The 19,424-nt window shown below is 39.7% G+C and overlaps 1 protein-coding gene across 2 annotated transcripts in view; it reads right to left on the reverse strand.

Moving 5' to 3' along the window:
* CCNY (cyclin Y) overlaps positions 1-19,424 on the reverse strand; it is a 131,811-nt gene that overhangs the window by 22,514 nt on the left and 89,873 nt on the right. For both annotated transcript variants that reach the window (XM_026101559.2, XM_064505782.1), the window contains exons 4-7: positions 10,247-10,347; positions 6,670-6,705; positions 2,832-2,889; positions 2,613-2,732 (exon numbers count right to left, since the gene is read on the reverse strand). In XM_026101559.2, the coding sequence (XP_025957344.1) occupies positions 2,613-2,732; positions 2,832-2,889; positions 6,670-6,705; positions 10,247-10,347 (315 nt within the window). The remainder of the gene's footprint in view (positions 1-2,612; positions 2,733-2,831; positions 2,890-6,669; positions 6,706-10,246; positions 10,348-19,424) is intronic.

The following is a 19,424-nucleotide window of genomic DNA, read 5'->3' on the forward strand; positions in this document are numbered from 1 at the left end:
GCAGTAATAAAAAGGGGTGGTTAGGACTGTTCAAAATAATTAGAGTGAAAGAAAAATAATGATTGTAGTATCTAGTTCAAAATGTATCATGATCTGCTTCTCCACGGATATACTTCCTGCATTCTGGCAACCCTCCTGGGGGAACGAGTGGCAGACAGGGCTATCAGATTGCTCTCCGACATATGACCAGACTACAGCAAAACATAAGCTTCTGCAGTGAATGCTGCTCCCTTCCCCTCCAGTGAGGGCATGAAAATTGAAAGCACTTGGAGGATTCATAAATAGCAGTATCAACTGCAGTAAAATTGAGGAGGGAGATGTGGCGGCAGAAGGGAGTTGATTCCTTTTAACAGATTAATTTCCACATTTGAACATTTCAGAAACAATACCTTCTGTCTCTGGGGCCCCTCCTCATGACACTAACAAAAAAAGAAATGGGATCCAGGCGTACAGAGGAAAAAGAGACCAAAACCAGCAGAATTTCACCCTTCTAAAATGCAGCTTATCCAAAAATTCCGAAGTTTTCTGAAGAGAATCACAGAATCACAGAATGGTTAAGGTTGAAAGGGATCTCTGGAGATCATCAGGTCCAACCCCCCCAATCAAGCAAGGTCACCTACAGCACGTAGCCCAGGACCCTGTCCAGACAGCTTTTGAATATCTCCAAGGATGGAGACTCCACAACCGCTCTGGGCAACCTGTTCCAGTGCTCAGTCACTCTCACAGTAAAGAAGTTTTTCCTCATGTTTGGACAGAACTTCCTGCGTTTCACTTTGTACCTGTTGCCTCTTGTCCTATCACTGGGCGCCACTGAAAAGACTCTGACCCCATCCTTTTTACACCCTCCCTTCAGGTATTCATAACTGCTGACAGGATCCCCCCTCAGTCTTCCCTTCTGCAGACTGAAGAAGGATCATACACCCTCACAACATGGGCAAGAATAGCATTACAGCAGTGTTGATCACCTGCACCAAATCCATCTGCATACATCTGAATGGCTTTTTTGAGAACCAGACTATAAAACAGTCATTTACCGCTTTGTCACAGCATGGAGTATAAAACCCAAACCATCTAAGATTTCAAACACTAAAAACTATGGAAACTGCCTCTGCAGTATAACAAATGAGTTAAAAACATTTATACTTAATTGCAGATCACACCAAAAACAGTTACTTGCATTGGGAAAACCACATGAGAACCACAGGACGCAAAGTAAGTACAAATGAAAGATATGGAGATACATGTCCAAGTTAACATTTGTGGGCATGAACTTTCCATGCAGTACAATGACAGGAAGATACTGTTATACAAAATAACCCATTTCTTTCTACTAAAGAGTGCCCTCATTGATTAAACTATCTAAGATCAAACAACAGACACCTACAACAAATTTCCACCGTACTTGACGATAAATTAATTAAATCATAAAAGAACATACTGATTCACACAACATATCTTGCCTCCAGCAAAAAACACTTAGAAAGAAAAAGGAAAAAGGACAAGTACTTAGTGCAATTACATAAAATAGACAGACAAAATGTCATTTCAGAAAACAAGTAATGTCAAGTAACTAGGTAGAAGGATACTTCAATATGCAGCGGTAGAGCACCGCAGGGTGTTTCTTGCCCTATTTCTCTCATGTTCCTGTTCTGTACCGACCAGAACAATTCATTCTGACTGTCTCTGAAGGAGAAAGCTTGACAACTAATCTCTCTCCCTTGGCTTCTAAGATTAACAGAGGAAATGAGTAGGTCTGGGCTTCGAAATTCACCTTCTCCAATTTCCCTTTCTTCTCTCTAAAGTGCATAATAAAGCTGCTATGAAAACACACGCTGTGATGGTTAAAAAAAAAAAAAAATTCTGTCCTTTTAAAATTCCTGAGTCAAGAACACGGCCAAAACTGTGCCTGAAACCTGAACTGGCTCGTCCAACTTGGCAAGATGAAAATTCAGGAAAATTCAGAAATTCTCAGCTGGTGGAGATCACTTTCGCTCCATTAATCCACATTGCTGTAATGACCCACACCAGCTGAAAATCTGAACACTCTTCTGTGTCAGGCTATTTTTAAGTAGCTAAACTTCAGCCTTGAGTGCAATTGTTCAGTCTGATGACGTGGTCCTGAAAGACAAGTACAGCGCAAGTAAAAAACAGCAGTCACCAACATATTCCACTCACTCACCAAATCCTTTTTGTGTTCATCCATTCTTATCAGTGCTATTAAATTACCTACAGCTGTCCCTGAGTGTCTGCTGGGAGCTACAATGAAACACAGTAAACCTGACAAAAGTGGAAGCATTTCTGCTTTTAGCATTCCCTCATGTTCAGACGGCTTATGCATTTTCTATTAGTCACCCTGGTGGCCTGTAACGTTATCACTCTGAGGGCAAGATGTAACTGTGGCTTTTGTGTCATATGTTACCCAGTATCTTCTTTGTTCACTTACTCTACTCAAGAAAATAAACTAATATCTTCTCCCACCAAGAAATTTCCTTGGTCTCTATGGTGAGAAAAAATTCCTTGGCAACACCTAGAGCTATTCAATCATAGCAAACCAAGCTTTGAGAACAAAACTGGGTCTGTCAGATAGGTGCTGTCATCTCTCAGACACTCACCAGGGTGACAATGGCACATTCAGCAGTCAGTTGAGCAGCACTGAACAATGTCCGAACAAAGCGGTAAATCTGTTTCTGCTCCGGGTCATGTTTGTCATAATCTGGTGGCACTTCGGTTTTCTAAGGAAGAAATATTTCCAAAAAGGTGACTGAAACAAAACAAGCAGGCCAACAGAAAACCACTTTGCATGAAAGGGAAGAAGAGGTAGATGAACTTACCGAAAGGGGATGAAGGTTTTCATCAAAAATATCTAAGAGCATTCTTCCGTCTGTGTCCCTGCAAAGTAATAAAAGCAATGTAGTGTCATTATCCGAACACAACAGCCTGCAACCTTCACAAAAAGCATATTGTTAAAACTCAAATACCCCTTATGTGTGGGGTGCTTAGAACCATTGCAGAAATGCAGTCTTGGAACTATTGTGCCATAAAGTTCACCTTTAATATGAAATTCATATTACAAAGTATACTAAAATTTGCAGCTTTTGATGCCCAAGAGGCATAGCTTTTGCTCTCCCTACTGTGAGACTTTTAACAACCTAACATGTACTACTATCATCTTCTAATGCGATAAAATCAGCTCAGCTTACTCTCCTTTTCTCAACTTCATCAAGTTAATCCTTGCAATCTCCTCATTTAACTAATTCCTCCTCCTCCTTTATTGTCTACATTATGAAAGTTTACAAAAAGGCAACACTATTTTTACAGTTATCCTTTACTTAATACATACATACTTCACTTCTTAGTTCTTTAGGAAAGCCTTATCCTACTAATGATTTCTGAAAGCAGTAAGCAGCATACACAAATTCAAAGTAATACTCCTTTTCATGGGTTTTATTTGTTATTTCTCTCAGATCATCATTGCTCCAGGTCAGCAGGAAAGTTGATGCAACTTCGCAAACATAACATCCAGTAGGCAATTTAAGAATTTTGCTGTATGCAGTTTTGACAGGAATATTAACAATCATGAAAGTGAGTGGTCTAACAGTACCAGTCAGAACTAGACACTTTCTGATTACAATCCCATCTTTACTTATTGCATCCCTGCAACTCCAGTCATAGAGAGTCCATTGAGAGTTAAGACAGAGACCAGTGAATATGTTTCCCATCCTTACTCAACAGCACATTTCCCGCAGAGCATGCAGATTCGAGTTTATGGGGAATTCATGACTACAAAATGTACTTATTGGCAGTTAACAGACTTAAATCTCAAGCCAAAGGTGAATTTTTTTTCTGCTTTAAATCCTGCTAACACTGAAAATAAGCACTTTCTTTAAAAGAAGTGAGCACCTAAATGAAAACCAACAGGCAGCTTGAGATAATTACTTTACAATATCCTGACATTCCTCATTAGCAGGGATTTTAGGCCAGACTTGTACTCTTACATAAAAAGGCCAGTATCTTCTTCAGTAGTAGCCTCACTGAAATCACTGATGTGTTACAGTAAATTGTGGGCCGTCACAATAGAAAGAGAAGAAGAAAAAATTTCCCATTTTATTTCTTCACGCTGTAATCGCGGCATACCATGAAGGCACATTTGCTTGGCCTTAAAAAATCTGTAACACCAAAGATGAGTTGACAGGCTTTTGTCTTGCTCATTAAAGTAAGTTCATGTTATCTTTCAAAATGAATCATCTACTAATTAACTAAGCATTTTTTGTGGTTTGTGGCCTTTTGTTTTGTTTTGATCTGGTGTGTTTTTTAGCAAGTTCGTCAATACTTGTGCGTTCCTTCAAAAACAAGATAGGTGTAGTCTTCTGCCACTTGTTGAACATCTAAGCACAATAAAAGCTGCATAAAGTCAACCAATAAAACCATAATGGGAGCTACTGGGGAAAATCAGCAATAGCTAGAATGTTAAAATAAGTAAAATGTGAGAAACGTGAAGGAATATTCTAATTTGTGTAACGTCTCTCTGAAAACTTACATGTGGGATTGATAACAGTTTGGAATACCAGAAAGCAGTTTAGTTTCAAGTCACGTGTGCAGGAGAAAAAGAACAAGTCAGATGCTGTCTGCAAATAATTTTTCCCTAGTGAAACAGGTGCCTGACTCATTTTCCACCAAAATCAAACGTGAGAGTATGTAAGGTTTACAGTGATTTCTCACTCCTCAACCCCCATCAAGCACTAGCATCCACCGCATACAGCAACAGCTTCCTTTTTGTCTGTACCTGCAGGAAGCAGAACATATGTTTTGCTCTTGCTGTTGCTGCAGCAAGTACAACCAAATGCTGTTACCGTGTTGTCCCTCTACTCCCAAATCAGAGACAACTGACGACAGAGGAGTTATTTCACTTCCTTCAGTTCACAGCCTTTAATTAGTGTCGGCGAGTGCACGAGAGCATCGCTGCCGAAAGCATCTGGGCAGAGTGCAGCAGAGGGCGCGTTTACAACACGTCTCGCCCCCGCGGGCAGCTTCAGCAGGGAGCTGCAGCAAGCAGTTCTGCCTGAACAACATCACCCTTCCACCCAAAACTTGAAAGGAGAGACACCAGTTCTCCCAAGATTATATTCAAAATGCACTTGTTTTCAAGTCACCGACAGAGCCTCTCTGTGTACTAGCTGCAAGCTGCATTTGCATCAAATTCTGTGGGATGACAAATGTGTGTATTTTACAGGAATCAGCTTCACGGCAATCCGAATTAACTGAGTCTGGCTTCCCTTGGATTTGGATGTCTTCTCGATCGGCTGTGAGCTCTTACCGAGGTTTCTCACCCGTTTGGAGTCCCTGCATGACCTCGTTCTTGGTCCTTTTTTGAGCCTTTTACTCACTCAGCTGGGATGCTACTTGCTAGAGCGCTTAACATCTTATTTCCACAATATGATTAGATTTTAGAATGTGGCTATCTTTGAGATCTCTATTATTCAGTCAAGTATAGTCAAAATTTACTAGTTAGACAAACTAATATAGAGACGATGGGAGGAAAGTGAAAGAGGGAACCACAGACGGATAAGCAAGCAATGATCAATAATGCCTCATTTTCTAGAAAATGAGACAAAAAAGTTACCAAAAAGATTCACTCCAACTTCTGCTTTACACATTGCCATGTTTCAGTCTAAGGCCCACTGAAGTCTTGGAAAATCTTCTACGATCTTTCAGTCAGGATCAGACCCTATGTCTTTCAGCCTTTGTGCACTACTAAAGGTCAGCCTTGTTTCAAGAAGTGCAACGGCTTCCAGTGACCTGAAACATGGTCCCAAATGACGTAACAGCTTGACTTTAAACTTATGAGTAATTCCTTTTGTTCTAGTTCGACTTCTTACAGTTCAGAAGAAAAAATGTGCAAGTGGTTTGTTAGAATAAGATCTAAAGCAAGTTTCCTGAAAAGACACATTGAAAAGCCACAGACACAAACGTCACAAAGTGTATATACAAATCTCTTCTTCAAAATTTCAGGAAATACTATCTTATGAGAACATGGAATTAAAGAAACAAAAAGCCAGTTCAACAACAATAAAGTTAATTCATGTACAAAGTCACTCTTTAGAGATCTTATTTTCTGTCCAATTCTTGACCGAGCAGAGTCATGACTAAAACATACTACAGCAGAAGAGATAAGCCAGGACCTGTCCTGTTTATGAGGCATCTTGAATTACATTTATTGACAATGTCACTCTTATTGTATAATTAGTGCGTTTTATGTCAAAGTACATAAACAGTAAGTGATGATTGATTTACACAGGCAACTTTACAAAGGGGTAGCCAAAAAACAGATCTGAAAGACACTACTCAGATTTCTCTAAATGTAATTGCAACATATATTTAATGCAGAAGTGCCCAGAGCACAGAAAACCAAACACTGAACCATCACAGCTTTTCAGTGTTGAAATGCACTTACAGATTTTTCTTATAAATAATCCTCTAATTTTTATTCTTGAAAACAAAATAATATATGGAGAAGAATATATGTTCCTTATTTCTAACATGGGAAACAGAAAAACAACTACACAACAAACATTTTGAAAGAAACAGAACACAGATTTTTAGGTTTGGGGAGGGGGGGTTGTTTGTTTCGATTAAAGATATCTTCAGTACAAGACTTCATTATTCACATACCTGTTTTTGATGTGGTAATATATTGCAAGAGCTACACTGTAAAGAAAAATATAGAGTTAATGTCTCAGGACTATCAAATTATATATTAGCATTGTTACATTAACATCCAAATATAAAACCTAGTACAATGCTCGACAAAAAGTATGCTCAATAGCCTATTTTCTTCTGTTCAGTATTAGATGCCAGGAGAAATATTGCAGAAGAGCCAATATTAGAATATTTGTTCAGCATCCCAGTTACCAATAATGAAGTATCTTATAAAACAGTCATATTCCTTATCCTAAGTTACACATTCCTGCCATTTAATGCCCTGCTCCACTAAAGTCAATGGTAAACTGCCTACTGGCCTCCAGGGTTGAAGATAAGGGGCATCAGAGGCCTTGGACACTCTCCGAGGCTGTTAATAAGAGCTTCTGTGAGACTCCCCCAAGAAGTATCAACCTATTACTTACTCTATTTGTAAATCAGTGGTTTTGATAACACTGGAAGTATCAAAATATTGTATATTTTGATAATACTATAATGAAATGTTCTAACCACTATCGGCTTATGATTTTATATTTAAATCTACTAACTTTTGGCTGTCTTTCTATGTAATTACTCACATACGAGACTGAAATACCAGGCTCCTACATTTTTATGGCATCAACTTATTTTAAGTTGGGAAAGAAGACTCCCTGAAAAACATATTGCACCATGCATTTTCCTTGTTCTCAACCACACATTTAAGTACACCTGTTTATATTCTGCACGATGATGAAAAACATCCTTATATTCACAGAAAGCAAAAATTTTTCATTGCATATACAGCTGAATATGTTTGAGATGGAAGAAAATAAAGACATGGCTTTTCATGGTGATTCTCCAGTTTCCGGCTTATGACTCCCAAAGCTGCATGAGTTAACATCAAACCAAAAGCAGAATTACCACCCTCTCTTCTTATTCTAACAGGCTAAAAGCAGCCAAAACTAAAGGGGACCGAAGAGGGAGGAGGAAGTTTGCTGATCCTATTTGTTGCCAGTTTCTTCTGTCAGTGATTCACTGTGAGATGCTAGTCCTATGCTGATGCAAAATTCCCCCTCCTTGCTTTTTTTCCCTCCCATAAAAGGTTTTTTAAAAGAGTCAATTGATAGCTCCATAATTTTCTTTCAGAACTTTTACCCGAAAACTGACATACTGCATGTCAGGAAAAACAGTATGTTGGAGCTCCCTGCTAGCAGAAGTGTAAATGATTTTAAGCAGTATTTTTTTAAACAGTCATACAGTAGAAAACATGTTTTTCTCAGTTGAAAGTAAATATATTTTATTAACTTTGTATTGGCACTATAGCTTATAGCTTGCTGCATTAGAAGTTTTTAGACCTTATTTGCTTTTTAAAATTGAATTTTTCTGTAGATACATGTTCAAGAAATTAAAAGATACTGTGTACCATTGACATTTAAAGGACATTGTCCTCACTGAACACAAAAAAATAGATTTGCGAATGGATTTCATTTGACTGAAAAGCTACTCAGAAACTGCATTAGTCCTAAAATTTTATTTTAAATGATGCCCCCAGAACACACTTGCAGCTCTAGTTCACTTTATGTGAGCAATACATGGATACACGTGCACAGCTGTTTGGTGCCCGTATGGTTGCTCTTGCAGCAAAATGTCAAATTAAGTTTAGGAAAACGTTTACCATTTCAAAATCTCTATCAGAATCTGAAGGTCTTTCAAAACTGTAACAGATTAACTCAGATCCAAGTTTTATGCTGTTTTTCATATGCTAGTTCAGCTAGCATTCAGGCATCCGTGATGATGGCCGGGGAAGTATCTTATGTAGCTTTCCATCACCCTGCCACTCCACCAATTCTGAAGTTCTCTAGGAGACATACTGCTATTTTAAACACAGCAGTGCATGGCCCAAAAGAAATAAATGAGCCAGCCAAAATGCATCCTTCATAGACCTACATATGCGCAGCAGTCATTTATCTGCAGTGACGGCCAGGATGGGGGCAGGAAATGAAGTTGTATTACAAAATCCTGCTATCTCCACACCCTTACATCTGTTAAATGTGCAGCCAGTTGGGAGAGGAGGAAGAGAGACCTCATCCAGAGGCCTCATGTGCCGGAGTCCAGTTTCTCACCTTACCTAACCCACTTTTCCAACCCTTTGACCCCTCACAGCTTCCAGCCTTCCCCGTGCCAACAACCCGGCAGCAGCTCTCCTGCTGCACAGCTCTCCCCTGCCAGGACCAACGTTGGCTTTTCAAGTCCAACCTTTCCTCCCCGCTGCTCAGCCCCACCACCCATGCCACGTCTCCCCCAGACACCAGCACCTTGACCCTGGCTCCAAACCGCGGTTCTCTTCCTGCCTCCCCTTCCACTGTGCTGCCGCTGCCCGCCAGGGCCTGCTGAAAGCCCCTTTGTCGCTGCTGCTGCCAGCTGAACCCGCTTCTTTCCACTAAGAGCTCCTAGCTAAAAGGCTGAACTTACTAAATCTGCCTGAAAAGAACTTGAGAGCAGAGAAGTATGAGATTCCAGGAAAAAAAAATCTTTTTCCTGTGTTCTTCTGAATTATTTTTAAGTTACTAAATTAAAGAAACTCAAGGAAATGCAAGACAATATACTTCAGGCAAAAATAGCTCACGAGGAATTGGGTGTCAGTGGAATTAGGTATTGGTTTGGCTGCAAATCCTTTCTCCGCTTCCCCCTTCTTTCCTTACACAGAAAAATTAAGAGTATTTTAATGACCACCAACATTACAAACTCCCTTGGATATACTAGTCTGAATATATTTGTCTCTCATGTAAATACCTTTGTAGCATAGACCTGACTTAATAAACATTTAAATTTGAGTACACCAAGGTAACCATCCTGCAAACAACTGAAAGTACATCACAGCATAAAATACCTGGGTGTTTGTTTGCTCATTTTTCTCCTTACTGTACAAAAGGTACAGAATGGTATATTATAAATATCAATTTAATTTTTCTCTGAACATGAAAAGGCACGAGTAAAACCTGAAATGAACATCTGAGGCATCACCTGAAGATAAGCCCATGTGCACACCACATACAAAGCTGCTGTGCAATCAACTGTGCAACAGTGCCCCTGTACTCAGTAAGGAAATGGATCTGAAAGCAATAAATTTTCATTTCAAAGAGAAAATTGTAAGGAAAGCTTAGCAAATGAACATTTCCTCATTCTCAGGAAAGAGCTCTTAGATTTCAGGAGATTTCAGATGATTGAAAATTCTGGATAAACAAGTATTTGAACTTTTGAGGACTTAACCGAAGCAAGTACCCAGTTGAGGGTGGCAGCACAAAGACTTCAGTTGCTAGAATCTGAGTTCCTTAATAGATACTTCCTTGTGAGATACGCAGTGTTGGGAGTTCGATTCTGCAAGAAGCTAAAAATCAGAGTAATACTTTTTGCTTGTCCTATTCATTGCTTCTGGAGCATGACTGGGTTAAAAAATAATCTACTGCTTCAAAGACTAAAACCTATGATGCTTGCTTAGTAATGGTTCAGAACTATGTATACATATTCAGCACGATGTAAGTTCAAGCCAAAAAAACATTATAAAACCCACCATTTGATGGTATACTTGAGGTTTGGTTGACTGACTGTGCTGTCATCCAGGAAAATAGTGGAGCAGGAACTGTACTTCCTTCTCAACTGCCCAGGAGGATGCTATGAAAAACATGCAAAAGAACAATGGCAATTATATAACACCAAAACATTTTTGTGAGGAGATGCAAGAATTTAGAAACGACAAATTTCTCTGTCCCTCACAATGACGCACACAGTAATGTGATCATGTTTTGAAGCAGTTTAGAAAGTTCAGAAATAATTACCAGTCCCAAAGTCAAAACAGTCCCTGCCTGAGCCTTAGTTAACACTTTCTTCAAGTCCCATCTCCCCTCCTCCCCTGCCCCCCAAAACACCATGCAAAATCTCTGTGCAGAATTACCTCTTTATTCAAATGAAGTATACACACTTGGAAAGGAAAGATCAACAAGACCCGTGTTCCTGTCCTCATTCCAAAACCGTAAGTGGGATAGTCAATAAGACACCAAATTAAAAATGAAGATTGATTTAGAAACAGATGTGAATCAGACAATGCCTGGAGGGAAAAGAATTAAAAATATATATGTATATATATATATACATATATATATGGGGAAATGATGTCTTCACAGCAAAACCACTAAAAACTTTAAAAAATAATAGGGAAAATTCAGAAAAATTAATTCAGCAAAAACAAAAATAAATTGCTAAACAAAAGAAGAAAATTGATCAAAGTACGTAAAAGGAAGCAGATACATAAATAAGAAAAGAAATAGTAACACATCTCTTAATTGAAAAAGTTTTCTATGGATTTTGATCCTATTTCTACACTACTGTAGGGAAAAACTGGAACGTGCAGACACAAAATGAAGTTTGACAGCACTGCCAATTTCTCGAGATACTGTGTTGAGAGATCTTCTCCTTCAGCTGTTTAGAGTAGCTGGCACTCCACTTGCTAAAGAGAATGGTTTCATCATTTCGATTATTAGCTATCACAGTCAATAATGCTCTGTGATTTTATCCTTGCTTATTCTACCTACACTAGTGAATAACTTGACTGAGAGAGTCTCAGAAAAGCTAAGGCAAGTAAAATTAAACATTCAACTTTCAGCACAGTAGATTTAAAATTCAACTGGCACATCCACATGAAAATTTTAATTTGCCTCAGATTTTGAATGTTGTTTCCAGAGTTTCAGGTGAGAGTCCAATGTCAGTAAGACCAATGGAACCCACTGAGAGATTTACCAGTCCACAGCAACAGAGTATCTGGGCTACAGTCCTTTGATTCTTTTCTTGGTACATCTTTCCCTGCCTAATTTCCAAAACCTGGTTATTATTAGAAGTGCCAGCACTCTGTCATCTCGCTAACTTTTCATATTCTGCAGGTTACAGACTTTTTAGCCGTGTTCACTATAAATAGAACCAAGACGACTCCTGATAAAGCCTGCATGGATCTGTTTTCTCTTTCTTCTTATCTTACCCAGTTACAAACAAGAGAGTATTCGAAGTCTTCTGTTAACTGAAAAACCACTTTCTTAAGATGCTACAATTGTAGAAACTTTATGTACAAACGATTTCAAAGTTCACCTACAAACTCTATGAAGGCCCCCGCTTGACCAATAAATTTGTAGGCTGACCTGCCTTTCTTGGAAGTGAAAGAGTTTAATGAAAAAGTAACATCAAAAAGATGATCCCTTCTCAAAAATTCTCCAGGCATTTGGAAAGGTACTTCCTAATAATATGGACATTCATAATCCATCTACATTCCAAGCTGTTGTTACATGTTAAGCAAGGCAACAGAAACAGAATTTAAAAGCACTGGAAGCAATAATGCCATCAAATCTAGCCTCTAGCACTGATGTATATGGAGAAAATGCCTAGGGCTCTGTTGATTTATTCCACCATCTCTCAGTTCATATCTCTGGATTAGACTGTTCAGTACCTTCTACATGCATGATAAAAGCAAAGCAGCTTAAAACCCACCAAAAATAGGGTTTTTTATTGGCTGAAAAAAAAGGAGGAAGTACAGACATACCGGCATCAAAAAAAAGCACATGGGAAGTTCTAAGTCTACATTTTAAGTGTCAATATTTTTAAAGGTTTAGATAAAAGTTAAGATAAATAGACTGGATTCACCCAGCGTAAGCACAAGTGAAAACAGAAACCAAGTTGGTAGCAACTCCACAATCAGATTTAACTTTCTCATGTAAACAGCACTCACATTCAATACAAGCCAATAAATTAGAGCCACACACCTTATTTCTGAAATTACCACATCACAGTGCTTGCCAGGGTTTTTAGCTTACATCACACTTTGTCAGGGTCAGAGCTTTTCACACTTTCGAAGATACGTGGTATCTCATGTCTCACTTTCTGGTCCTAAGAACTTGGCAGTAAGGGATACCTCTCCTGGTTTGAAAAATGATGCCAAGTGTAAACCTACTATATTGGGTATAAATATACACATTTGTGCCATACAAACAACCAACCTATGAGGAGATCAGCTTTCTCAACTTTCTGGCATCCAATTGCAGCCACATGTTACACCAGGTAACGGATTTCCTGCCTTTTCAGATCCCTGGGAAGCACACTCAGGTTCACATTCTGGCTTGACTAAGCTGGAAGACATCTAAAGCCACACAGTCCCATCAATAGGCGTTTCTGAACCTCCATAAAATGCTGCACGTTGAACCTCCTCTGTTCTTGTGGAAGAGAAAAAAAAGTTACTGAGTATCACCTCAGTATACAGCACTGCCCTGGGCAGACAAACCCCACTACATCCATTTCAATGGAATAAGCCCACCCAAAATTATGCAGGAGCTTAATGCCTTCACATTTCAAATCCATCATGTCCGACAGCAGAAATGTTCAGTTTAGACAAGTCAGGGAGTCTTGACCAGAGAAAAATCAGAAGAGCTGAGAGAGAATTAGAGAGCCTTTGAAGAAAACAGCCAAACCCTCCAACGTTAATTGGACTCTTCTCAGGTTCTGTCCCATCACTATGGATGACAAGTGGGGAAGAAAGGGGTGGCATAGCTCCTTTTGTAAATCTTCATACAGACACGCACACGTGAGTACAAGGCATGTGGAGCCTCGATAATCACTGCTATTAAAACCATTAACAAACTAAAAGCATATCATTGATATGAAGTGCTTGTGCATACTCTAACTTGCACTAGCAATATTTTGTACCCAAGCTAAGATACAGTAATTTCATGCATCTTAACTTCAGCAAGACTTCTGACTTCCTCTCACACAAAACTCTCAAAGGGCAAAGCAAAGCAACCATGGTAGGTAAAAATTACTTGAAAAAGCCAGGGATCACTGTCAAATGGGAAGGTTGAAATAAGGGAAGTTTCACAGAGGTCTGGTCTACTCAACTTATTTATAAATGACTTTTATAATAGAATCCAGAGTTTCTTTACTGAATTTGCAGATAACATTAAGTTGCGGAGGACTAAAAAAACATAACAGAAGACGAGGTTACAGTCCAGAACGATCTTGACAAACTTGGGAACAATCTGCACAACATGTATCTCTGCAATCGATTAAGAACAGACACAGGGCTGTATTTTTAGGGAAGAATCATATGTGTAAATATAATACAGCAAATAATTGTCAAGACTGTCCTCAGAAAACGATGTGCAGACCACATAATAACAGTGTCACTCCTTTAGGGAAAAAAGGAACGATTGGAGAAGAAAAGGAAAGATTGGAGACGTTTTCTCCAAGAACAAAGCAATTATAATGGTCTTAAGTCATGTTAAAAGGAGCTGCAAAGAAGAGAGTATATTGTTCTCCATGACCATTGTGGACAGGATAAGAAACATTAGGTTTACATTGAACTAACAAAAAGTAAGGTTAGACATGAAACAACGGGAGAAGGTAATAGTGAAAAAAACCTTTTCTAAAGGCAGAGATAGTTAAGTACTAACCTGAGTGACTTGAGCAGCGATAGAATCTCCATCACTGGAAATCATAAAGAACAAGTAAAACAAGCATATGCCAGGAATGCCTTCGATGCACATGATCCTGCTCTGCGGCAGGAGATAGTAAACAACCTCTTATTCTGGATTCTAGACCAATTTTCTACCATTTTGTGACTTCTTTTGGTGGAGAAGATTTGTAGCTCTTTAATCCAGAAGTAGTAATTATTTTTCTCATTTCAACCAAATAAGCTCCTGCAGAAATGCTGCCAAGATAGGCTACATAGATAACGTAATACCTGTTTTGTGGAACTTCTCTTTACAGGAAAAGATGTACCATGGAAAAATTTGCTTTATAACTTGTTAAGCTTTTACACGTTCTACAAAACAAGCTCCAAGAGACTAAGATTCTAGGTACTTCTGTTAGCGCTAGGGTGTTTCCAGCTCTTAAAAACAGCAGTTTTGCCCTCATGCACAGCTAGCACCAAGGAAAAATCATGGCTTAATTTACTCCCCAGCTCCTCCATGGAACTTCCGACTTTCCAAATCTTTTTTATGGTCTGATTTTAAGATGTCTGAACAATATGACTTGCTTGAATCTTATATAGAATGCATCTTATCTGAAATAGAATGGCTTAGTTAGCCTGATTTTTGACACAACAAATTCCTAACCAGTTCACATTGAGGATACACAAAAGGATGAATTTCTCCTGGGCTTCATTCTAAAATCATTCAGAAATTAAACATAAATCTGTGGGGTTTGTTAAAATAGTCATTTCAGGGTGTTCCTGGGTAGAAACGTGTAACGGACAGGTGACTATTGACCCACGCTTACACTCAAAATTGATCAGAATTGGCACAAGCCAGCTCTGTCCTGGAAGCTGTTTAGCAACACTAGGGTGGCACTCTGCCCCTATTCGCAGCAAGACTGAACTTGGGCACCACACTCCCCTAATGAAGCTATACAGCCTCTACACCAGAGCTGGCTCTGAGCCAGGCAGCTTGGAGTTTGGGCAAAGGAATTTCAGGTTTTTTCAGTGCTCCTTTGCACTTGTTGATCGAAAGATAATTTGCAGCTTGTTTCTTAAATAATAATAGTACTGTCTCTTTTTCCATTAAACCAGGTATAAGTTACTGCAGGATTTTAAAAGGTACTATTAAACAGTATTATTTCCTTCATGGAAAAATTGAGGCCTGCTTGCACCCATTCGTGGAGACTTGCCCATTAGCTTCAAGGCAGTAGAGCCTGGCCAAAATGCTAAAAGGCAAAACTGGCAAATAAAAGTATATGTGAAGCCAGATAACAGCAACAAGCAAAAGTACCAGGACTGCTTCTGACTTGGAAAAGAGAGGCTCCTATCTTAAAGATCTTCTGTTGCCTCAGGACATGATTTAGTTCTGACAACATTTTTCACAGAGGTAACATGATTTTACAAGTCAACAAAGTGCTTAATTCTAAAATCAAGCTAACTATACAACACAATTCGCTGCATGGACTGCAAAACTCTCCATTTGTTTTCATCTTGCACAACTGGAGACTATGGCACAATTGTATTCGTTTAGTGGCTAGAGAAGGGGGGTTTCAACGGAACAAAACCTATAGGAAACCGCACCATTGTATCGCTTTCTCTGACAAGATCTACAATAAAAACAAGCCCGTTTGACCACTCTTAAGTAACATCCATTCTACCTAACTACTCTCTGACATGCTTCAACCTTGTTTGCCATTATTTGTCTCACCGATGTTTTCATAATGTTCAAAACTGACGACTCAGCCTAGATCTGTACTTGCAGTTTTTTGACGTCTCAGTAAGCACAGCTTGGCCTTACTCACACCAACTACAAGCAACTATGTCAGAGTACCGCTGAAGTGTCAGAGGGCTTAATAACACTTGGGAAACTCTTCTGCAGCACACACAGGCCCTACTTAATTACTAATATAGAGCACCCTTCTTTGCAAACCTGAGAAGATTAAACATTTCTTCAAACACTAAAAGCAGTTCAAAGGCTTGAATTTATATAGCATGTAATCGCCAGTGTTGGGCAATTTGACCAAAGGGGCTTTACTAGTCTCCCAACACAGCAAGTATTATACAGTAGACCTTTTTAAGAGATTCTCCTCTGTGCTGTCATTTCCCTTAAACGTTATTGTTAACATTTGTTTTCCCGCCCTGCAAAAGTTTGCCATTCCGTATCGCTTAATGCCATGAGATTGACTGAGGAGGTAGATGTCTTTTCAGCAGACAGGAAAAGAAGCAGTGGGCTTACAGATATTAGGAAAAAACATTTCAAACAGTAAGTTCAGGTAAGGTATCGAAGGGAACCTGTTGATTCTCACTTATTAAGCAAGCCTGTAAAGCATACTAAACAGCATCTGTTAGGAATGACATAGGTCTAGAGAATCTGCCAGATGGACCAGATGGCCTATAAAGGCCCCCTCCAGACCTGTTTTTCTATGATCTTCCATTGGAAAGGAGCAATCAACAAATTAAGCAATCTCTAGGAGAGCTGCTGCAATAGCACCTGAGAAGCCTCTAATCTATCTTGCAGTTTATCTTGCTCTTCTCTTTGAGCAAGGAATGTTAATTAAAGTATCTTAAGGAATTTGGACAGCAATTATAAACCTTCACAATAACCAGCCTCAGGCATGCCACCTCACAAAAACGTCTCACATTTTATGTTGTGCTTTGCATTCTTCATGCATTAAAGTACTTCTCAGACTATGTTCCCATTTCAGCATGTAACATATTTACTCTTACAATCACCAGCTGAAAGCACCTGGTTACCAGTCATCTGCCTAGCAGTTTTACATTAGGCAAGCAGAGCAGCCTCTTTATCCGCTCTGACAGGAAAATCTGGAGTCAACGCAGGAGCAAACACCATACATCATTTCAAGAATGCAAAAAAAAGCTCACAGATCTTGCGTGTGCCATGCAACGTACACTGAAGGGCCCCTCCATTCTCCACGGGTCCCCATCAGTGGGGGACCCACCACGTAAATCACTGCAGGATCACTCATAGGCACCCGGGTGCTGACATGAATGATGCCCAGGAACTTTTCCCCAGGATACTGAACAAACTTAGGTCTATACATAAAAGTAAATTTATCTACTTGGAATGATAAAATGATATTAAGTCTGCTGGAATTTGAACATACAGCTCCTGGGAATCTAGACAGTGGAAGCCATTTCCAGATCCCTAAGCAAGATGCTGCTGAAAGGCAGCTGCTGCTCCAAGATCCAAGTTAATTTAAACTTCAAAATCCACAAAATGTTGAAGAGAAACATTACACTCCTCTCCACAGGATTTATCTTCTTTCAGAAATATTCCAGTATGCAAAAACTACCCCTCATTTTTACTGGATATTACTGTTCCTAAACACAGATTAGATTTTATAAGCATACGCTGTCAAAGAAGAAGGGGAAAGTTCTTTAGCAAACAAAGCATTTTCATCTTGTCTGGAGGAGGAAATACCTAGTAAATCTTGATAGAGAGAAGCAACTTCTCCCTCCCCTGCACTGCTCCTTTCCCCTGCAAAAAAAAATCACCTGTTCCAGAAAACTAGCTACTGCAAGCACTAACAGCAGCTCCCCTCTTTCTCCACCCTCCCCCACTGGAAACAGAAAACACAAAACCCGCCTTCCTGTTCGCTCCCCTTACCCAGGCAGAGACACTGATGCAACCCTCCTCACTGCGAAAGGAAGCACCCCTGTCTCAGCCTGCGCCTCTGCCCCCCTCAGCCGCTTGACTAAGCAGATGAAAAGCACAGACAAACGCACACTGAAAGCAGCATCAAAGGTGTAACAAAAAACAACTGTCAGTTCAACGTGGAAGGAGCAATTGCGTAGAAATTAAAATAGGCTGGAAGAAAGCAAAAATGGCAGATACACCGTGACTCACTGACTCCCTCCCCCGCGCAGCCGCTTACTTCCAACCCCCCTACAAAGACGAGTGCTGCTGTCACGCAGCGGACCCAGCACCGTCCCCAGCCTGTCACCCCGCGGGAAGACTGCGACTCTGTCACATCCCGCTTCCATTTGTTCCCCTTCCTTCCCCACCCGAAAGCTGGGCAGCTGCGGGATTCTGCACCCTCACCCACTGACAAGGTAAGTCTGAGGCTCTGCAACCGCCAGCCTCGGAAACACGCAGTAAGTCAAAGCAAGAACCCCCTGCTTGGGCCCGGGGATGAAAGGAGACTATTCAGCGCATGGAAATATTCTCCAAACAAGAGCAAGCTGGAAAGGAAAAGAACAATGATGCAGTGATAACCAGAAAGCACACTTTTGAATGAGAAACACAACAGGAAAATACAAGCAAAATTAACTATTTGATACAAATTCCTTTAAGCTTCCAGAAAATTATTCCAGAAACTGTCACAACTGGCAGCTATGATCAAAAAAGAGCCAATTTTAATTCATTAGTTAAATTAGATTATTTCATAGGTGATATTTTGAAACTGCAGTGTGTAAGCTACTATCTGCTTTTACACAGAAGTAGACAAGCTGTTAAAAAAGAGAAAGCCCAGCATTTCTTGCTACTTCTCTTGTTAGCCACCCTGACTGTCTGGGAGATGTTCAACTCTGCCTGCAAAATAAGCAATGAGATACAGTCCAAAAGGATAAAAATATTTTATTGCTAATCTTCTGGTTATCCATCACAAAAGGAGAATAAGTATATACAGACTTATAAAGAAAAAAAAAAAGACCTTATGGAAAAACCACAAAAGAGAAGTGTGTTGCATTACAGTGAGTTCTTGTTAAAGGAAGACAAAACAACACTCCAAAATTCACGTCCTCTGGCTTGTTTCCTCCAGAGCAAATCTGGGGACTCAGCACTTAAAATCAGTAAGGAAGCAAGGGCACTGCCATAGGTCCTGTGAGAAATGCACTTCTATTCCTCAATTTCTTGAGGAACTATTTCCTCGATTTTCTTTGAGGTCTAGGAAGATTATTGCGATGGTCCCCTGCAGCCTAAAAATCTAAGCACAGCTCCCGGTTATGTACAAGGCCACAGCAACCACTTCAAAAATTATCACCCCTTTGTGCATCACCTTTAGCAGCCTACGTATTCAGGAGGTGCTGAATGAATACTCACAGGTGTGCTGAAGTCAACCGTGTCTCAAAACATCTTACTGAGAACCTAATATCACGGGCCACACTTGAAAATAGGGTTGTCAACTGAGCATTAGCTAAAAGCTTGAATAACATGTAAGGTCATCCACAGATAGAGCCACGGCAAGGACTTCAGCTTCATACATTTTTTTAGGTCTACAAA

This window comes from Dromaius novaehollandiae, chromosome 2, assembly GCF_036370855.1.
Source record: "Dromaius novaehollandiae isolate bDroNov1 chromosome 2, bDroNov1.hap1, whole genome shotgun sequence".
Lineage (NCBI taxonomy): Eukaryota > Metazoa > Chordata > Aves > Casuariiformes > Dromaiidae > Dromaius > Dromaius novaehollandiae.